This window comes from Oryza sativa, chromosome 1, assembly GCF_034140825.1.
Source record: "Oryza sativa Japonica Group chromosome 1, ASM3414082v1".
NCBI lineage: Eukaryota > Viridiplantae > Streptophyta > Magnoliopsida > Poales > Poaceae > Oryza > Oryza sativa.
The window spans coordinates 9,299,863-9,318,733 of record NC_089035.1 but is presented as its reverse complement, the minus strand read 5'-3'; the positions used below and the strand labels follow the sequence as shown (position 1 = coordinate 9,318,733).

The window sequence follows — 18,871 nt, the reverse complement described above, 5'->3', positions numbered from 1 at the left end:
TGGACTGTTGACGTTTGCTATTAGTGTCTAGAATGCATTACAATTATTGATATGTAGCCACTTTGTTATATGGTTCTTAATTATCTTGTGTCCAAACTCTTGCTGGCATGTATAGTTTTATATCTACTGTTGGAATTTGTGTGTACTACAGCTAGTTTTTCTTTTACGGATTTACCTGGTATCAATACTATGTGAATCATTAATCATGTTAATATGTTACCCATGAATATTTGAACTCGTGTTTTGTTGTTCCTAAGAAATTGACAACATAACTAACAAAGGGATTCGTGGTACTCGCATCGTTCTATTTTACTTGCCGTTGAGAACATCGATACAATCTATACTACACATTTTGATATTGTATATATTTCATAAATTCATTATAAGTTTAACTATATGAAAATATTTTTCATGACAAATCTAGTAATGCTATTGTGACATATAAAATCGTAACAATACCTTTTACTAACATCATAGTGAGTTAAATTTGAGTTCCGACTTTATGTGTTCTATCTAAAACATCATTTGTTTGACGATAGACAAAGCACATAAACATATAAGGACATTTTTAAGGTTCACATATTAGTTGGCTTCTTTTAATCCAGTGGTAAAACAATCTATTACTATGTACTAGGTGAGCAACCATTGCCAGTCTCAAGAAAACTAGTAAAAAAAAGCAAGTGGTTGGTTATAAAAACCTAGTTGGATCACATGTTTTACGCTAGATCCATACCACCACCCCATTTCCTGTTTTTTGGTTTCGTTGCAACATAGGAGAGCATATGCTAGTAGTAAAGAGAAAATAAAAAAAGGAGTAAAAAAATTGAACTCAGGCTTGGTGTGGTGCGAAAATAGCATACTTGACCTTAGATTTGGTGGCCAACTGCCCACATATATATGTGGTCATTGGTCAACTTCATAGCTCAATATATAGCCATTCCCATCAGGACGAACTTAATCATATTGGTCTTCTGGTATGAAATGCAATCAAGGGCGTCTTTACTTAATCAATAGTTCAATTCGCCATGATCCATTATTATATCTGATCTGATTGTTTCAGATTTCTCATGTACAATAGACAATGGGGGAGTAGATCTAGTCACAACACAATGAAGTTGACACAGACAAACAATATGTTTTGGGGTTGGCCATAGGTATCTTTCACCATAAAAAAATGTAATTTGGTGAATCTCTATTAGTGTCGAAGAAAAAACATTTATGAAGTAGTCTAAGAAAGCAGAAGAAAATACACTATACATTTAGGTCGATAATTCGTATACAAAGCAAAGCCAGTTAAAAAGCAACACAAATTTAAAGGACGAACTTGCGGATATATACATGTGTAGACGTGGGTGTTTGTGTGCGTCTTCCATGTAATCATTACATGGGAGAAAATATCAAACTATGCATTGTGCAAATTTGTTGTGTGACATTACAAAATTCAACCAAGAAAAAACATATCAAAACCATTCAAAACATTATTGATATGAAATTACAAATGGCTGAACTTTGAAGCATTCAATGACAAAATATGACTCGTAGTCAACAAAATTTCTTTACTCATTTTGCTGTTGAGCTTATCCTGCAGTCTGCAGTGTATATAAGCAAGCTCTAGCTACACACAGAGAGGATCCCGCCGGCGAGGTCTCCGCAGCCATGGAAGCTAGCCGTGGTGGTGAGCTCGACGGAGGGCGTGGTGCGCATCCTCCTGGCCAAGCTCGGCGACTTCTTCTCCGACAAGTACGTCCTCCTCACCGCCGTCCCGCCACGAGATACAGGAGCTCAAGGACGACCTCGAGAGCATGAACGCCTGCCTCCGCGACCTCGCCGCCGCCGGCGACGACGACCAGACCCAGCAGGTCATCTCCCTCGCCGCGGCGTCGCGCTTCGTGCGCCTTCGTGTTCTTGAAATGATGAATCATATATCTTTTGTTGTTGCAGACGAGGACGTGGATGAAGCAGGTGAGGGAGGCGTGGCGTACAACGCGGAGGACTGCATCGACGGCTTCTGGCACCACCGCGGCCGCCATTACCGCGGCGATGAGGGCCTCGTCGCCGGCTGGCTACGGAGGACGGTGATCCAGCCGCTCGAGACCTTGCGAGCGATGCACAAGCTGGCCCTGGATGTCCAGAGCCTCAAGGCCCGCGCGCTCAAGGTCAGCGAGCGGAGGCTGCGTTACAAGCTGGAGCCACCGGCGACGGCGACGGCGGCGTGGACGGTGCCGAGCTACGACGACCTCGACCGCCGGCTGCCGGCGCTCAACATGGACGAGTCCCGCGGTCCCGCCTCGTGGGCGTCCGCAGCAAGACGAAAGCCATCCTCAAGCTGCTGGAGGACGGTGGTGATCATGGCGGCGACGACAACCCGGCGCCGGCTCGCCGGAAGGTGGTCGATCTCCATCGTTGGCTTCGGCGGCCTGGGCAAGACGACGCTGGCGGCGACGGTGTACAACAGCCCGATCGACGGTGCAGGGGATCCAGCACCGGGCGTTCGTGACGGTGTCCCGGAACTGCGACCTCCGCGCGCTGCTGGAGTCGTTGCTGAAGCAGCTCGTCGAGACGCCATTGATGAGAGATCCGCGCAAATGTTGCGGCCAGGAAACGGCCGCCGGCGACGGCGACCATGACCCGCTCAGAGGAATCGAGACCCTGGGACGTACCCCAACTCATCACCCACACCCAGTGCAGCTTTCAATTGAACGGCAAAAGGTACTCCTTTCTACGCACTTGCTTAATTTTAATTACTTCTCTCTTTCTCTCAAAGTAACGAATCATGTATGTACATATTTAAATTTAGGATTGGTTTCTTTTTAGACAGATGGAGTACTCCCCTCGGCCAAAAATGTTTGAGGTAGCTTTTTTTCTTATCATGTGGAAATGGTTTTTTTTTTATCTCAACATCATTTCCATGTCATTTCATATTTCTTAATTTTAATGCCATACTGCTAGATAAAGAAATAGCAAAAAAAATGTTATTATAAATAACATAGCATAAAAAGTCAGGTAGACGTCTGTGGAGTGTGGAGTGTGGACCAACATCAATAGAAAGATTGTGACATCCAAGAGCAGCCCAATCGTTTGCCTTTTGGCCCCAAAATTTAAATTTTTACAAGTTATTTTTAAGTTGATTTTGAGTTTTTTTATCATAATTTATTTTTTAGCATTGACTTTTAAATCACTTAAAAGTTTTTGCCCATAAATTAGTTTTTGATTTCTGTCTATAGACATCAAGATACATGAAGAGTTGATCATGGAGCAGCTAGGGAGGCTCCCCAGCCTTCTCTCCCTCAAGCTATACCATCAGTCATACATGGGGAGAGAGAGCTCTGTATTCCAGAAAACCTATTCCGTAGGCTCAAGCATCTCATCGTGGACAACTTACCCAACCTTGATGAGCTCAGCTTCCAGGGAGGCGCTCCTGAGCTTGGGAGGCTCACGCTGCCCTTCCTCAAGGAGCCTGCAGATGGCATCGTTGGCATCGATAAACTCCTAAGGTTGAAGGAGGTTGAGTTCTTTGGCCATACTACTGTCGACTCCGTGGTGGAGGGGATGGTAGACGTGTATAAGGCACATCCAAATCGGCCAAGAGTTTACAGGAATGACCGACCTATGGAGGACTCTGAGTCATCTAGCTGATCGTCAGGAACGGATGAAGTACACATATTTGCTCCTCGATCTAACTGTCAATCGGTTTCATCCTACTACATGCATCTTCTGGCTTGCTCTACTACTGGAGCTTATATAAGGAGAAAATCTTTATATAAGGAATCACTGTACCATTACTGTTTATGTTCAACGGAATAAACCAAGCTAGGTTTCTGAGGGCATAGTTTGTGCTATACACGTGTCCACATCTTCAACCTGTTCTGTTCTTTTTAGAAGCATTATTTGTTTAGCAAGTCTGAATTCTGAACCTATACTTGAATATATTGATGTTCTTATGTGTTGGTTTATTTCCAGCATTATTCTGAGAGGAGGAAGCACACATCGTTCAAATATATTCACTGAAATATTGTAAGTTGATTTTTTTTGGTGGGCCGGGGGGGGGGGGTGGGGCGGTATCAGAAATATATTTTCTCTGAGGTCTGGGATTTATTTGATTGACAAGGAAAGGGAGCTTCGTCCACTTGTGCCATATGACTACCAAGTGAAAATAGCATCTCAGGAGTATGCTTTTTCATTTGCTTAATGAAATCTCCGCTCTATAAAAAAAAGTGCAGCATTGCGTCAAAAAATAAAAAAGTGCAGCAGTAATCTTATCTATTTTGCACCAAATGCATACCTGCTGACATGAATAATCACAATCAACGTCCGGTTGCTTTGTCTAGCACAATTCTTGGTGCATGGAGAGGTGGATCTATTTTGACTTACAGGTCTGATTTTGAATCAATGTATATTACAAAATCAGAGTATGAAGAGGTGGAGTCGTCGCAGATTTTTTTACTGGGGGTTGTAGGCCAGCAGTTTAATAGAAGTGGATACTAATTGTAAATGTGATTCAGCAATTGAAGATATTAGGCAAAACGAGAAGTTTGGTTCCACAGGTTAATGACGCATGTGAGTTAATTTGCAAAGCCTTATTGTGGTCTACTGTAGATGAGTTAACAATCTTAGGTCATGGACCAGTTGGAATTAGACGCATTTGATCCATGTATCTGATATTCTGATGTCCCCCTATTATTGGCAACAACGGTACTGATTAAAAAGAACAGCAGAAAGTGAAAATATAAAATAGACGGACCTATGAAAGTAATTTGTACCAGAGCATTCATGCTAATGAATTATGATGAAATAATGTCCTTGTATGGTACCTTTAGTTCAGGCTTCGGAGCTTGGCAATGGTAACTAGTATCCCTCACGTCCAGTGCAACCAGTTACTCCAGCCTTCCTACCAGCTTTTGCCTACATAACATATACAAATACAACCTGTTTTTATTTTATAGGAAACAATATGCACAGAAATATTGAAGTTTAATTAGTTCACAAACAGAACTATACATTGCTCCCTTTTCAGAGGTGCGAAAATCTATTATATTATTAAAGGAATAGAAAAATGAGCCTATAGGTTTGCTCTCGTGGCCTAGAAATTCTCACATTAATTGGAGAAAAAGAAAAAGCAGAATCCATATAGAAATACAATTTAGAAATAGCTGAAATTCGAGAATTAAAAAATAAGAAATATTAGAAGATGAGACTAGAGTCCATATAGAAATACAATTAGGAAATGACTGAAATTCAGAATTAAAAAATAAGGAATATTAGAAGAGGATACTAGAGTCCATATAGAAATACAATTTAGAAATAACTGAAATTCGGAATTAGAAAATAAGGAATATTAGAAGAGGAGACTAGAGTCCATATAGAAATACAATTAGGAAATAACTGAAATTTAGAATTAAAAATAAGGAATATTAGAAGTAGAGTATAGAGTCCATATAGAAATACAATTAGGAAATAATAGAAATTCGGAATTAAAAATAAGGAATATTAGAAGTAGAGTATAGAGTCCATATAGAAATACAATTAAAAAAAGATAGAAATTCGGAATTAAAAAATAAGGAGTATTAGAAGTAGAGTATAGAGTCCAAATAGAAATACAATTAAAAAAAGATAGAAATTCGGAATTAAAAAAATAAGGAATATTAGAAGTAGAGTATAGAGTCCATATAGGAATTTAAAATTAACTAAAATTCGGAATAAACATAATAAAATTAAAAGTAGAGTTTTGAGTCCGTATGAAAATACAATTTACAAATAACTAAAATTCGAAATTAAGAAAAACATGGGAAGAAGAGTTTAAAGTCAATATAGGAATACAATTTAGAAGTAACTGAAATTCGAAATTAAAAATTAAAGAATATTGAGAGATGAGTTTAGAGTCCACATGAAAATACAATTAGAAATAATAAAAATTCAGAAATAAAAATAAATAATATTGGAAGAAGAGCCTAGAGTCTATATAGAAATATAATTTACAGAAAATTCGGAATTAAAAAAATATATTGAAGGATGAGTCTAGAGTCCATATAGGAATATATATAATTTACAAATAAATAAAATTTGATACTAAAAATCATTAATAACTAACACGTATATAAAATACAATATGAATATTACACATTTGTAGTTTCGTAAAGTTATTGCAAAATTTAAAATTATGATGTTATTTTAATATATTTGAATAATATAATGAGAAAACATATATGCTATTATATGAGAGAAAATATAATGATGCTAGCCGCGCAATCTGCGCGGGCCACCATGCTAGTTGAAGTAATTTCTCTAGAATTTCGGGGCAGGCCATTCACCAATGACCGTCCATCCTCCTTGCTAGTCACTACGGTAGATTCCTTGGCATTATTACTTAGTCGTTGGCCCTGAACCGCCTGCCTAGCAGGAGATTGAATGTATTCCTGGCTCCTGTCATTCAAAAGGTCAAACAAATTATTTCAGATGTATGCACTTGCATACACACCATGCATCACAGCATGGAAGTACAACACTTCAAATCAAAGTTATCAGTGCAATTGGGCCAAACAAAATCAATTAGTTTTAATGAAACAGTAGTGATAATTCTTTGCTCTAATACATCATCAGGCTACACTGCTCCCTGAACAATGTATATTTGTTTGATGAGCCAATATCAGTGTTTTCTAGCAACTGGATATAACTATACTGTAGATGCTAACAATCTATCTATATATATAAACAAAAATAGATTTACATGTTCATGCACTCTTCAGACTTCAGTGTGATCGTTTTTTGTCTCGAACACGCAGGACAGCTGCGTATCATTATAGAGTTCAATGTAAATTAGTTGTTAGTTATCTTTTTCTCAGAACTATTGACTTAGAGGGTCGATAACAGAAAGCAGCTGCAGATTAGCTCACATTTTAAATTAAAACAAGTGATATAAAAAATCAATGAATGTAGTAATTCTGTTATGGGCTTATGGTTCCAAAGGGCTAGAATCAGGTACTTCTCACACATGTAATGCACCAACAAGAGGATCAGTTCCCTTCTGAAATGAGATTATGTTAGGTTTGTTAGTATCATCTAGTTTCATGATATAACGGAAGTTCCTGGCTCAAGTTGACCTATCTACATAACGTTGGGTTGTGTCTATTTTTCAGTAAGCAATGACAAACCAGCGAGTGATAATAAGGATCATAGGTCCTTATCACGTTAGGAAGAAGCAGTGGCCGGCCCAAGAATTTTCAAAGAACCCGGACAGAAACCACGACGGCTGGCTGGCTGCCGGACTTTGCACTGTATGCCGGCCAGCCTGAGCGGCTGCCTAGGGTCATGGGTCCTTCGGTTCACTGCTAGGGAGAAGCCCTGCATATGGCTACACGTAGGTGAGTGCCATTCCCCTGGTCTTCAGACCTTTACCCCATATGAAACCCAGATATGGCATGTCAGCTATACCAGCCCAGTATGGTAACATAATCCATGTAAACATGTTAATGTGCGGAGATTATACTTAATGTTGTCGTGCAATTCACGAAAAACTAGGAAAGAAAAATGCCTAAGAGTTAAAAGGGAAGAAAAAGGCAAACCTACATGCTGTAGTAAGGCTCCTTGGGTCGATTGTCTCGTCTCTGTAAACTCTTGGATGATTTGGATGAATCTTGGCAGCAGCTATCACCCCCTCGACAACAGAGTCAACAATAATCCCGAAGAACTCAACTTCTTTTAGTTTTGGAAGATTCTCTATGCCAGAAATGCCTCTTTCGGGTGCTTTTACAAAAGCCAACGTGAGTCTCTCAAGATCAGGCGCTCCTCCCTTAAAGCTAAGCTCATCAAGATTTTTTAAATTATCTATCATAAGTTGTTTGAGTCTCGGAAAAAGATTATGCTCAAAGCATAGTTCTGTCCCTAGATATGAGTTAACATACAGTTTGAGGGACAAAAGACTATGAAGTTTCCCTAGTATCTTGACCAATTCACTCTCCAGATAGTTTTCTCGGAGCGATAGCCTGACTAAGTTGCTGAGAGATGAAATCCATGGAGGCAGAGCACTCACTCTTCCCCAAAAGTAGAGCTTTTTCAGGAAGAGAGGCGGCGAGCTTAGGTCCATTAAGAACTCAAGCCCATGTTCCATTTTGTCGATATGAATTACTGATAGGTGGCGAAGGGAATTGCTCAGTTTACTTAATGAGGTAGCGAAAGGTCTCCATTTCTCTACTCCCTTTCTGTTGATAGCACAAAGCTTGGTCAACTGAGACAGCTCTCCCAGTTCATGCATTGCACGGAAGCTTGATGAGATGTTTACAGGAGCAATGCTCTGAAGGGCACTCATATTTTTCAACCCAGCAGGTATAGTCACAGCTTCCTTTGAAGCAAAATGTTTCACATGATGTGTCCTTGTATAGTACTTGTAACGGCCTGCAAGAAGATGTTTGAGACACCGGAGCTGAGTGATAGTTGCAGGTAACTCCCTAATGTAAGTGCTTCTTACATCCAATGTCAAAAGTTCTTTCAGGTTCCCCACTGCCCTTGGTAGCTTTGAAATATTTGTGCTTCGAAGACTTACATACCTCAACAGATACAGCTTGCAAATATCTTTCAAATCTGAATCACTTAACCAGCCGCAACCTTCAAGGTCTAACACCCTTAGAAGTGTTAGATCAGCCAAAGCGATAGGTATTGGTTTCTCCTTGCAGCCTAGGATTGTCAAAGAACGTAGATGGGATAAGTTCCTACATGAGAAATCTTGCTCCTTACCACCACCTACATGGATGGAAAGCCGCCGAATTTTGTCATGCCCTGTTATGCTGTAACTGTAATTCCCTAGGAGTGAGATGAAGTTTTCTTGGACAGATATGGCACTGATTACTTCCAGCATGATGTCATGAACCCTACAACTCCGGACCTCGCCGCTGCTATCAATCCGAATAGGTGTAACGATGTTTCTACTGATAAATTCATCAAAATACTTATCAGCAATTTCTTCCAAATTTGATCCACGCACTCTACCAATGAAACCCTCTGCTGCCCATCTTCTAATCAAGGGTCCTCTTTTGATCTCAAAATCCTCGGGAAAAACACTAAGATACAAGAAGCAAGCCTTCAGATGGTAGGGCAAATCATTGTAGCCAAGAGAGAGTATCTTTCTCATTCCCCCTACAGTATTATTTATCTCTAACCCACAGTCCAATCTGTCACACACCTTCTGCCATTCTGCATATGTCTTGTTTTTCATTCGAGCTAGCATTCCTCCTATGCTCACAATGGCTAGAGGCAAGCCATTACATTTTCTTAATATGGCATCGGAGATATCCACCAAATCTTGGTACTGTGAAGGACATTTGTCCAATTTGAACACTCTCTTGAAGAATAAATGTCTGGATTCTTCACTGGGTAAGGGCTCCATGCTGTAAATACAGTCATGGGGATAATAGCAGCAAATTTGAGCTACAAGGTGATTCCTTGTAGTAATTAGTATTCTACTCCGTTTATCATTATCAGGAAAGGCTATCTTCAAAGTCATCCATGCTTCTGGCCTCCAAAGGTCATGAAGAACAATGAAGTACCTAAACATATATGAGAGATGAAAGTAAATAATCTTTCAACTAAAAGCAAAGTTCTGATGAGGAGCAAAATTATCTATCAATCTACAAGCAAAATATATATATATAAAGATGAACCAAATTTGAGAAAAGTGAGAAATAGGGAATGAACTGTATGTGTTGAGTTAGGCCAAAGGGCATATGCATAGTGTACATGAGAAGGAAAGGACTCATACTCTTGACACACACTACTACAGATATACTTGACACGTATACCCATAACAGGTGCCAAATTAATACTCCATCCATCTACTTTTGATAGTCATATTTCATCTTGACACACAGACCAAGGATAAATAATTCTACTTATCATCCATTTAAACATGCTACTAGTCATTCATCGTAAACAAACGATTCATTAATATTTACATTTCTCGATGCTCAAGTAGCCAATCTTGTGTGGAAGAATGGAGAGTCATGCATTAAATCCGAGAAAGTCATTAAGATGATAGGTTGTTGAATTGAAATATGCCTATCAAAAAATAAATTTTTCAGATTTGGAAATATGACTATCAAAAGTAGATGGAGGGAGTACTTGTGAAGAGATTGGGGTTCTTACAGATCTATTAACATATATAAAAATTGAATACAACTCATCGCATGCCAGACAAACAAAAAGAGGAAAAACACAAACAGTAGCTTTTCTACCTTTCCTTTTTTTATGTAAATTTCTGATTTTATTATAGTGTTATATTTCATTAGAATTACTTAAACACTGAATTCAGAGATTTTACTGCTGATTGTACAGCTAAATTGTGGTTCTAATGTCCATCATATGGTATTATACATGCCCCTAATGAGATAATCATTAAAAATAATACGACAACACATCATGCATCATATTAAACCAAAAGAAATTGTGAGATATTATTTGTTTAAATAAAAAATGAATTATTCCCTTTATCATATAATTAGAATTTATCGCATAAGTTTAGTCTTGATCTAAGTTAAAAAATAGGTGTATTGTTTCCCTTTTTTTACTACTGTGAGAATGTGTATATCTCTGAACAAACATATTCAGTGTATACCCATTATATATGTGCTGGTCGAATGGACCCACGGTCTTTTCATCTTCTTTTCTAAAAATGCTTACTAATTATCGGGATTTTGTAGGAGCTATTATGTTGATAAAGTGATTAAAAGTTGACCTCTCAAGCAGAAATTTCTAGATTTACCATTGAAACATTCAAGTGGCCTAAATTATTTGGGTTGTTCTAGTTTTCCACTCTTTTAGGTATGTTGTTTTAGGTGATAAAACTTTAGCTTTTTTGTTACATGTTGGGTTCTGGAGTTATTTTAATTTTATAATCCCCGTTACACATGTATTTCAAGATACAATGACTTCTATGCTAGAAAACTGCTTGTTGCATTGTTAGTGAAAGTCAATTTTTAAAAAATTCCAGTGTGTCATTGGTACTGCAAGCCAAGTAAACTTATTAAAGGTTATGACACTGAAAATTCAAGGAAGTAGTATTACCTTTTGTTCTCCAAGTAATTTCTGCACCTATTAATGAGTTGGCATATGTCCCAGGTTTCGATGCCTTTGAGGGGGTCTTCAGTACTAGTTTCTTCATCCACACTCCTTGGCTCTCTGAGAAAGGGTCTTTGGATAAGCTGCTTCAGTAAAGATTCCAGAAGTGCTCGGGGATCATAGTTTTGGGACACTGCCACAAAAGCACGGCTCTGGATCCCTTTCACTGCTGGGCTCTTGTAAACAGTCATTGCAAGGGTGGTTTTTCCTAGTCCACCAAAGCCAACAACGGAGACTACTTTAAGATTAGGCACATGACCTTCGTCTAGCAGCTTGGTGACTTCTTCTGTCTTATCAGCCATTCCAACAAGTCGTGATTCGTCGATGTTTAGTGCAGATAATCGGCGCTCTTGATCAATGTAGTTTGAAGAAGACAGAGATCCATTGGTTGATTTAGAAGTAGATCCTGTTGGGTTGAGCATGTATCTCAGCCTCCGCTCACTCACTCTCTGCACACGAGTCCTGAGACTTTGGATTTTGATGGCCAGGTTGTTCCTCACTTTCAACGTCTTCAAGGTGTAGACTACCTTTGGTACACAATAACAGCGGACTCCCCTGGCACCATAATGATGGCCAATGTAGCACCAGAATGTGTCAATACAATCCTCAGCATCAAATGCTACCTCCCTGACTTGTTTCATCCACGTTCTTGTCTACATTAAGCCCAGTGTCATTGCAGGTATTCAAGGAAGATTGAAAAACTAAGAAACAAAAGGAAAAACATCATAAGCCCAAGTACTATATGTTATTTGGCCATTTGTGTTTGTGCAATCAAGTAGTCTATCCTAGTTTTGTTGATGTGAGCTATTTGACTATCTTGCTTTGCTGCAAAACAAAAACTTTGTGAAAACAAAGAATATAGATGTTTTTATTTGAGATATTTTGACTAGTTTGCTTTGCACGCAAATTAAACATTGAGAAGGCAGTTAAGCTAATAAGCTCGACTATCGATCTGTTCGTTGCAATCCCCATCGAATTTCTCTCAAATTTACTCCTTATGTGCCATCGCTTCTCAAAAGACAAGACTTAATTCCTCTTTACCTTTTTGAAGCCATCACGGCAGGCATCTACTGCTAAGTGCTACTAACTGATAGTGCCGCATTCGTGGCCGGTGCGCGAGCTGCTACTGCTACCACCCATCCCCAGCTGAAGACATGAAGTAGCCCCAGATTGCGATTGCACGCCTCGTCCCCAGTTGAGCTCTCTCTGCTGTGTGCGTGAGAGCAGCAGCAGCATGAAGATTGAAAAGGCTAGAAACAAAAGGAAAAGCATGAGAGATCGAATGGCGGGACAGGCCTAAACCTGCTCATCGGTCGCTCCCCAACCAAAGACTGTGCCGCCGCCGCCGCCGGATCGAGCGCGTGCGCGCTGCGAGCGTGCGACCTCACCATCGTCCAACAACAGCTGCGGCTCGGCTCCCTGAGTCGCAACCGCGAGCGCCGGTGCGGCCGTGCGGGGGAGAGCCGCGACCGGCGAGTGGGGAACTGCCTCTTGGAACTCTCTATCTAATAACAAGAAAAACATATTAAAAACAAGTAAAACTAGTTGGGTGGCGCGCACAATTGCGCGGCTAGCACCCAAACAAAATCATATATTTTTTTAGGCCCCCTTTGATTTAAACGAAATTCATAGGAATTTTAGAGGATTTCATTCCTATAGGAATTTTCCTATATAGCCCTTTGAATCAAATGAATAGATCTTATGGAATCCTATGAAATTCCTATGGATTGCCTAATGCCATGCAAGTTTTGGAGTAATTCTAACATGAGGTAAAACCTCTTGGAAACTTTCCTTTAAGTCTTTATCTCTCCTCTAATTCCTGTGTTTTTCCTGCGGTCCAATCAAACGACCATTCCTGTGTTTTACAATCCTCTGTTTTATACTTACATTCCTATCAAAATCCTGCATTTTTCCTATTCCTATGTTTTCTTATTCCTGCGATTCAAAGGGGCCCTTAGTATGATTTTACTTAAAAAATTTTAAATAGCTATCTCATTATCTTAAGACTTTGAAATACAGTTTTTAAAAGTTATACTAGTTGCTACTCCTTATATCATTTTTCTTATTTATTTGCTTGCTCGATTTACCACTATTTCTATTTATTCTTCTTAGAGTCTTTAAAAATTAGATGTTATAGTTTGTAGAGTTTATTGTCACGTTGGATTTCGTTTTTATAATTTCTAGATGTCCCGTCAAATATTACCATTATACTCCTCTACGGCACGTCAACTGTCTCTACTCTTTATTGTCATTGTGATTTTAAAAATCGAACATAATTATTGTTTGGGTTCATTTTTACTTTCTAGAAGTCCCGCCAAACCATCCGTGGCTTTGCCATTGTACTCCTCTACGGCTCGCCTGCTGCCTCCCTTCTTTATTGTCATTGAGATTTTAAAATCAAACATGACTATCATTGCCTTTTTTTTTACTTTTTAGAAGTTCCGAACCTTTAAAATATAGACCTCGTAGTTTTTAGAGTTTATTATCTTGTTGGATTTTATTTTTTATAATTTTTAGAAGTCTCGTCAAACGATGCCACTATGCTCCTTTACGGTCTGCCGCCTACTTTTTATTGTCATTGTGATTCTAAAAATCGAACATAACTATTGTTGGAATTCATTTTTCATTCTCTAAATGTCCAGTCAACCGTCAGCGGCTCTGCAATTATACTCATATGCAATCCGCCCGCTGCTTCTCCTTTTTATTGTCATTGATATTTTAAAATTTGAATATGATTATCAATGGGATTTATTTTTTTCACTTTCTAGAAGTCCCGGTAACCGCCTTACTCGCTTGCTTCACGGCCTGCCTGTTGTCCCTCCTTTTAATCGTCATTAGGATTCTATTTGGTGTTTTACTTTATTTATCTCGTCATGTGTTTTAGATGTTCTTTTCTTTCAATAGTATTTATTTTTATCACAAAATTTAGTTATTTATAAATTGTATTCTTAATTGAAATCTTGTTTTTCTTTTTTCTAATTTCAGAATTTATTTTTTTTCAAATTTTAATTAATACCGTATTGTGTTCTTTTAATTTTTTTTATTTTTTTATTTTTAATTTTAGTTGTTTCAAAATTGTATTTCTACTCGAACTCTCTTTTAATTTGTCTAATTTTGGATATTATTTTATTTTTTATTCTGAATTTTAATTAATCTCGTATTTGGTTCTTATATGGATTCTTCTTTCAATATTACTTATTTTTAATTCCGAATTTCAGCTAATTTTAAATTGTATTCCTACTCGAACTCTTGTTTTATTTTTTTTGCTAATTTCAGATTTTATTTTTAGTTTTATTTTGAATTTTAATTAATCTCGTATTGGGTTTTTATATGAACTCTTCTTTTAATATTCTTTATTTTTAATTACGAATTTGAGCTATTTTTAAATTATATTCCTATTTAGACTATCCTTTTCTTTTATAATTTTTGATTTTATTTTATTTTTATTTCGAATTTTGATTAATCTCATATTGGGTTCTTATATGGAAACTTCTTTCAATATTGCTTATTTTTAATTCCGAATTTCAGCTATTTTAAATTGTATTTTTATTTGGACTCTCCTTTTCTTTTCTAATTTTGGATTTTATTTTATTTTTATTTCGAATTTTGATTAATCACGTATTGGGTTCTTATATGGAAACTTATTTCAATATTGCTTACTTTTAATTCCGAATTGCAGCTATTTTTAAATTGTATTTCTACTTGGACTCTTCTTTTCTTTTCTTTTTATTTTTCTCCGATTAATGTGGGAATTTCTAACTTCACAGCGAACATGGTGCCTCCTTTTAAAGCTGTTTTAATAATATAATAGATGTTCAGATTTTTGTTACCAATCCTTTTTGACTTAACTAGCGTTTATTTATTTTGTTACCATCAATTTATCATGCCGCAGCTTTTCTTTAAATCGTTTTGTAATCGTCTGGACCAACAATTTTGCATTTAACACGGTACTACCTTCGATTTTTAATATACGATGGCTTTAAATTTTGAATAACTCGATATATGTTTGTGTCAACAATCTATACCCGATAATGTTATTTGTAGTGTATGAGGATTATTGATACTAAGGTAACATGAGATTGTAATAATAAAATAGGTGACAAGGATTATTATACAAGTTTGGACCCCTACGGCTAATAGCTCTGTCCCTATTTGCCAAAACCGGTGTTGCCATTATATAACAATATTTCACGAGTATAATATTAAGGATGATCTAATCTAGTCTCTGTTTGCCTAACAGCGTAAAGCTCTCACATGTCTTCAATGGCTAGCAATTGTCAGTTTTCTCTAATATAAACTCGGTGAACTTCTTCTAATATAATAAACTCGACAAGCTTCCTTTAATATAAACTCGCCGTCCTCTAATATAAACTTGGTGAAATTGGAGTTATCCTATATCACTATGACTTTTGTGACGCTATGGGTTTATCTTAGCTTGTGTTGACATGTCCCATCTTCTCCTAAAGGGTCCATTGGGTATCCTTGATCCAATTAGGACTAGGGAGGAAACGATCCAAGTAGATCTTGTAGTGTTCAAGTAGAATTTTATTGCTATTTCCTTATCTAGAAACATCTTCGTATTTGAGATTTAATTTTGTATATAGGATTTGGTATATGGTTCCCTGCTAAGCTTAATACACAAGTATGATGTATCTCATATCCAATTTTATCTTATCTTAATTAAAATTTTATGCAAATATAAAAAAATATTTTTAAAATATCCTTAATGGTAGAACAAATTATAACAAAAAACTAATAACTATGTATTTTTCATAATAAAACGCAAGATCAAAGTTATGTCAAAACTCAAAAATCAACATTGTTATACGTTAAAAACCGAAGACAGTATTATAGATGTATGCGATATATCGAGGCAAAGTATGATTGATTTTTTTTTCTAAATTCATCATTGCACATGGTTAATTCTGATATTCACGATATTACACACCCGTAAGCTTTTTTTCAATAGGAGCATGATAATGTAAGAGATTTACTCATTCTCTGTGCCCACGTACTTCCTTGTGTTAAAAAAAATTACTCCATCCATTCTAAAATATAACACTTTAGTTGGATAAAAGATATGAAGTAATATGAATCAATAAATTACTATATTTTAAAACGGATGGAGTATATATTTTTCCCGTGAAACAAATGGGTTGGAGAGCTACCCATTAATTGCTGTATCAAAGAAGCAGTTTGCTTTCAAAATATAAATATTTTTTTATCAATCTGGATAACTATATCTAAAAGTGATTATATTTTGAGACAAAAATAGTGGAGTATAACTTAGGCTATGTTCGGGAAGAGGGATCCCGGCACGCAAATTAAAGCTTGTATTGTTATATGATTAATTAAGTATTAATTATTATTTTTTAAAAAATGGATGAATATATTTTTTTTAAAACATCTTTCATATAGAAAGTTTTTGTATAAATCAAACTGTTTAGTAGTTTGAAAAACGTGTGTGTGGAAAACGAGAGATGGGTTAGGAAAATGGAGGAAGAATACAGCCTTATTTTGGAAACAAAGAAATAGGAGTAGTATGCATTTCCACGAGGCCAGAATGACTAAAGTTGGGTTTCCTTCATTTAAACTACAGCACGCACGAGACGAGAAGCGGCTGCATTCACCTGCTCGTTGCGGTCGTCGACGTCGCCGGCGGCGGCGAGGTCGCGGAGGCAGGCGTTCATGCTCTCGAGCTCGTCCTTGAGCTCCTGGATCTCGTCGCGCGCGCCGAGGAGGAGCGCGTACCTGCCGGCGAGGACGTCCGCCAGCTTCCCCAGGAGGATGCGCACGGCGCCCTCCGTCGAGCTCACCACCATGGCCTCCATGTCGCCAACCAACCTCTCATAACTCACAGCCCCTTCCCGTGTATTACTCCAGTTCCGTCCCTTGTTGCCGAGTGGGCCAGCAAATGCTTTCTTCTAAGACTGTCGCGTTTTTATCTTTCTTTAAGCTAAAAAAACGAATATAATCGCCCTCGAGAGAGAAAAATAATAAATAAACCGCTCGCGGTTTCGCTTGCTGACCCAGGCGCTACTGCTAAAGGTGGCGGCGGCCTGCTGTTTGCACTGTCGACGATTGACGTGGTTTGTTTTGGTTTAGGCTGTGTTTAGATTTAGCCCTTGTTTAGATACAAACTTTTTCTTTAAACTTTTAGTTTTTTCATTACATCAAAATTTTCCTACACATATAAACTTTTAACTTTTTCGTCATATCGTTCCAATTTCAACCAAACTTTCAATTTTAGCGTGAACTAAACACACCCTCAGTGTTAAAAATTTTTGTCGTGTCACATCGGATATACATACACACATTTAAAATATTAAACGTAGTCTAATAATCAAACAAATTATACAATCCGCTTGTAAACTACGAGACGGATTTATTAAGCCTAATTAATCTGTTATTAGCAAATGTTTACTGCAGCACCACATTGTTAAATCATGGAGCTATTAGACTCAAAATATTCATCTCGCAAATTACTCGTATTCTGTGCAATTAGTTATTTTTTAGCATATATTTAATACTTCATATAGGTATTCAAACGTTCGATGTGATAGGGTGTAAAATTTTTGCGTGGGAACTAAACACCCCATTAGTTTGATTCACTAGGATATTTTGGATGTGTCAAAGTTTAGATTATTTTTTTTGGTATTGTAAAAATTAGGTGGGACAATACCACATTCCTATCTAGTTTTGTCATCATTATAAACGTGGGTCCTATATTAATCGGTAGGGTCAAATGAAAGTGACACTGGTGGAGAAATGGTCTTTCCTCCCGGTTCGTAATCCCCTATATTTTCGGTTGTAATTTTACAACCGAAAGTACGAATTCGGGATTAAGGTATCTTTAGTCCCGGGTAAAATAACCGAGAAAAAAAATTAATTTTTTAAGTTTCGATTGGTGTTACCAACCAGGACTAAAAATGCTAGAGCAGAACCGGCGGTTGGTAGTTTTTATTTCTCTTGTTTTTTTCATATTGATTTCACTAATCACTACATCCCCAAATCATCCCCAAATTGAGAAATCCCATAATCATGTAAAACATCACATCTCCAAATCATAGATCAAATTCATCATAAATTCTAAAAAAAATTATATCACAAATTCTAAAAAATCCATCACAAATACAGTACATCACATATGCACATCACAGATCATATCACAAATTCTCAAAAACAATCAACAGAAATCCTCAAAAACAAAAAACAAATTCTGAAGGCCGCCGCGCGCGCCTCCCCAGCCCGGCGGCCGTTGCCCCCGCCCGCCCGGCCACCGCCGTCGCTCCACCGCCGCCGCCGGATCTGGTAGAGGGGAGCGCGAGGCGCCGCTGCCGACCCCGCCCGATCCCGCCTGCCCGCCTGGCCGTCGCTGCTCCCGCCCGATCCAGTGCAGCACCCGGCCGGACGCCGCCGCCCTGACCAGCTGCCGCCGACCCAGAGAGCTCGTGGTAGGAGGAAGAGGAGGCGGGGAGGGGGAGGAGAGGGGAAGGGGGAGGAAGGGGAGAGGAGATGGGGATCGGAGAGAGGAGGCCAGTCGAGAATGCCCGAGATTGAGATGGGATCAAGGAGGCTGGAGAGTGGAGATGGTTTTAAATGGGAGTGGAAGGGGGAGGGGATGGATAAGACCGAGAGAGAGGACTCGGCGCACGCTCGGGAGGATTTTTGTCCCGGTTGGTATAAAGAACCGTGACTAATGATCTATTTTAGTTCTAGTTGTTTATACCAACCGGGACTAAAGATAATTGGGGCCTAACTCGACCCT

The 18,871-nt window shown here is 38.3% G+C and overlaps 2 protein-coding genes across 7 annotated transcripts; one reads left to right on the top strand and one right to left on the bottom strand.

The window, feature by feature from the left end:
- Nucleotides 1-1,310: 1,310 nt before the first annotated feature.
- On the bottom strand, nucleotides 1,311-16,982 carry LOC4326268 (disease resistance protein Pik-2-like). Of its 6 annotated transcripts, none has more exons than XM_066310026.1 (7): nucleotides 12,406-12,605; nucleotides 12,145-12,312; nucleotides 11,050-11,756; nucleotides 7,564-9,536; nucleotides 6,309-6,420; nucleotides 4,812-4,902; nucleotides 1,311-2,649 (listed from the first exon to the last, which is right to left on the bottom strand). In XM_066310026.1, coding segments are annotated over exons 3-5 (2,670 nt in total). In that variant the 5' UTR covers nucleotides 11,745-11,756; nucleotides 12,145-12,312; nucleotides 12,406-12,605; the 3' UTR covers nucleotides 1,311-2,649; nucleotides 4,812-4,902; nucleotides 6,309-6,418. The 6 variants fall into 6 exon arrangements, with proteins under 6 accessions (XP_066166123.1, XP_066166128.1, XP_025880386.2 ...); XM_066310029.1 differs by lacking the exon at nucleotides 1,311-2,649 and adding an exon at nucleotides 4,535-4,674; XM_066310031.1 differs by lacking the exon at nucleotides 12,145-12,312.
- On the top strand, nucleotides 1,803-4,425 carry LOC136356302 (disease resistance protein Pik-2-like). Its single transcript, XM_066310035.1, has one exon. The coding sequence runs from the start codon at nucleotides 1,803-1,805 to the stop codon at nucleotides 2,625-2,627; it is 825 nt and encodes a 274-aa protein (XP_066166132.1). The 3' UTR covers nucleotides 2,628-4,425.
- Nucleotides 16,983-18,871: the final 1,889 nt, after the last annotated feature.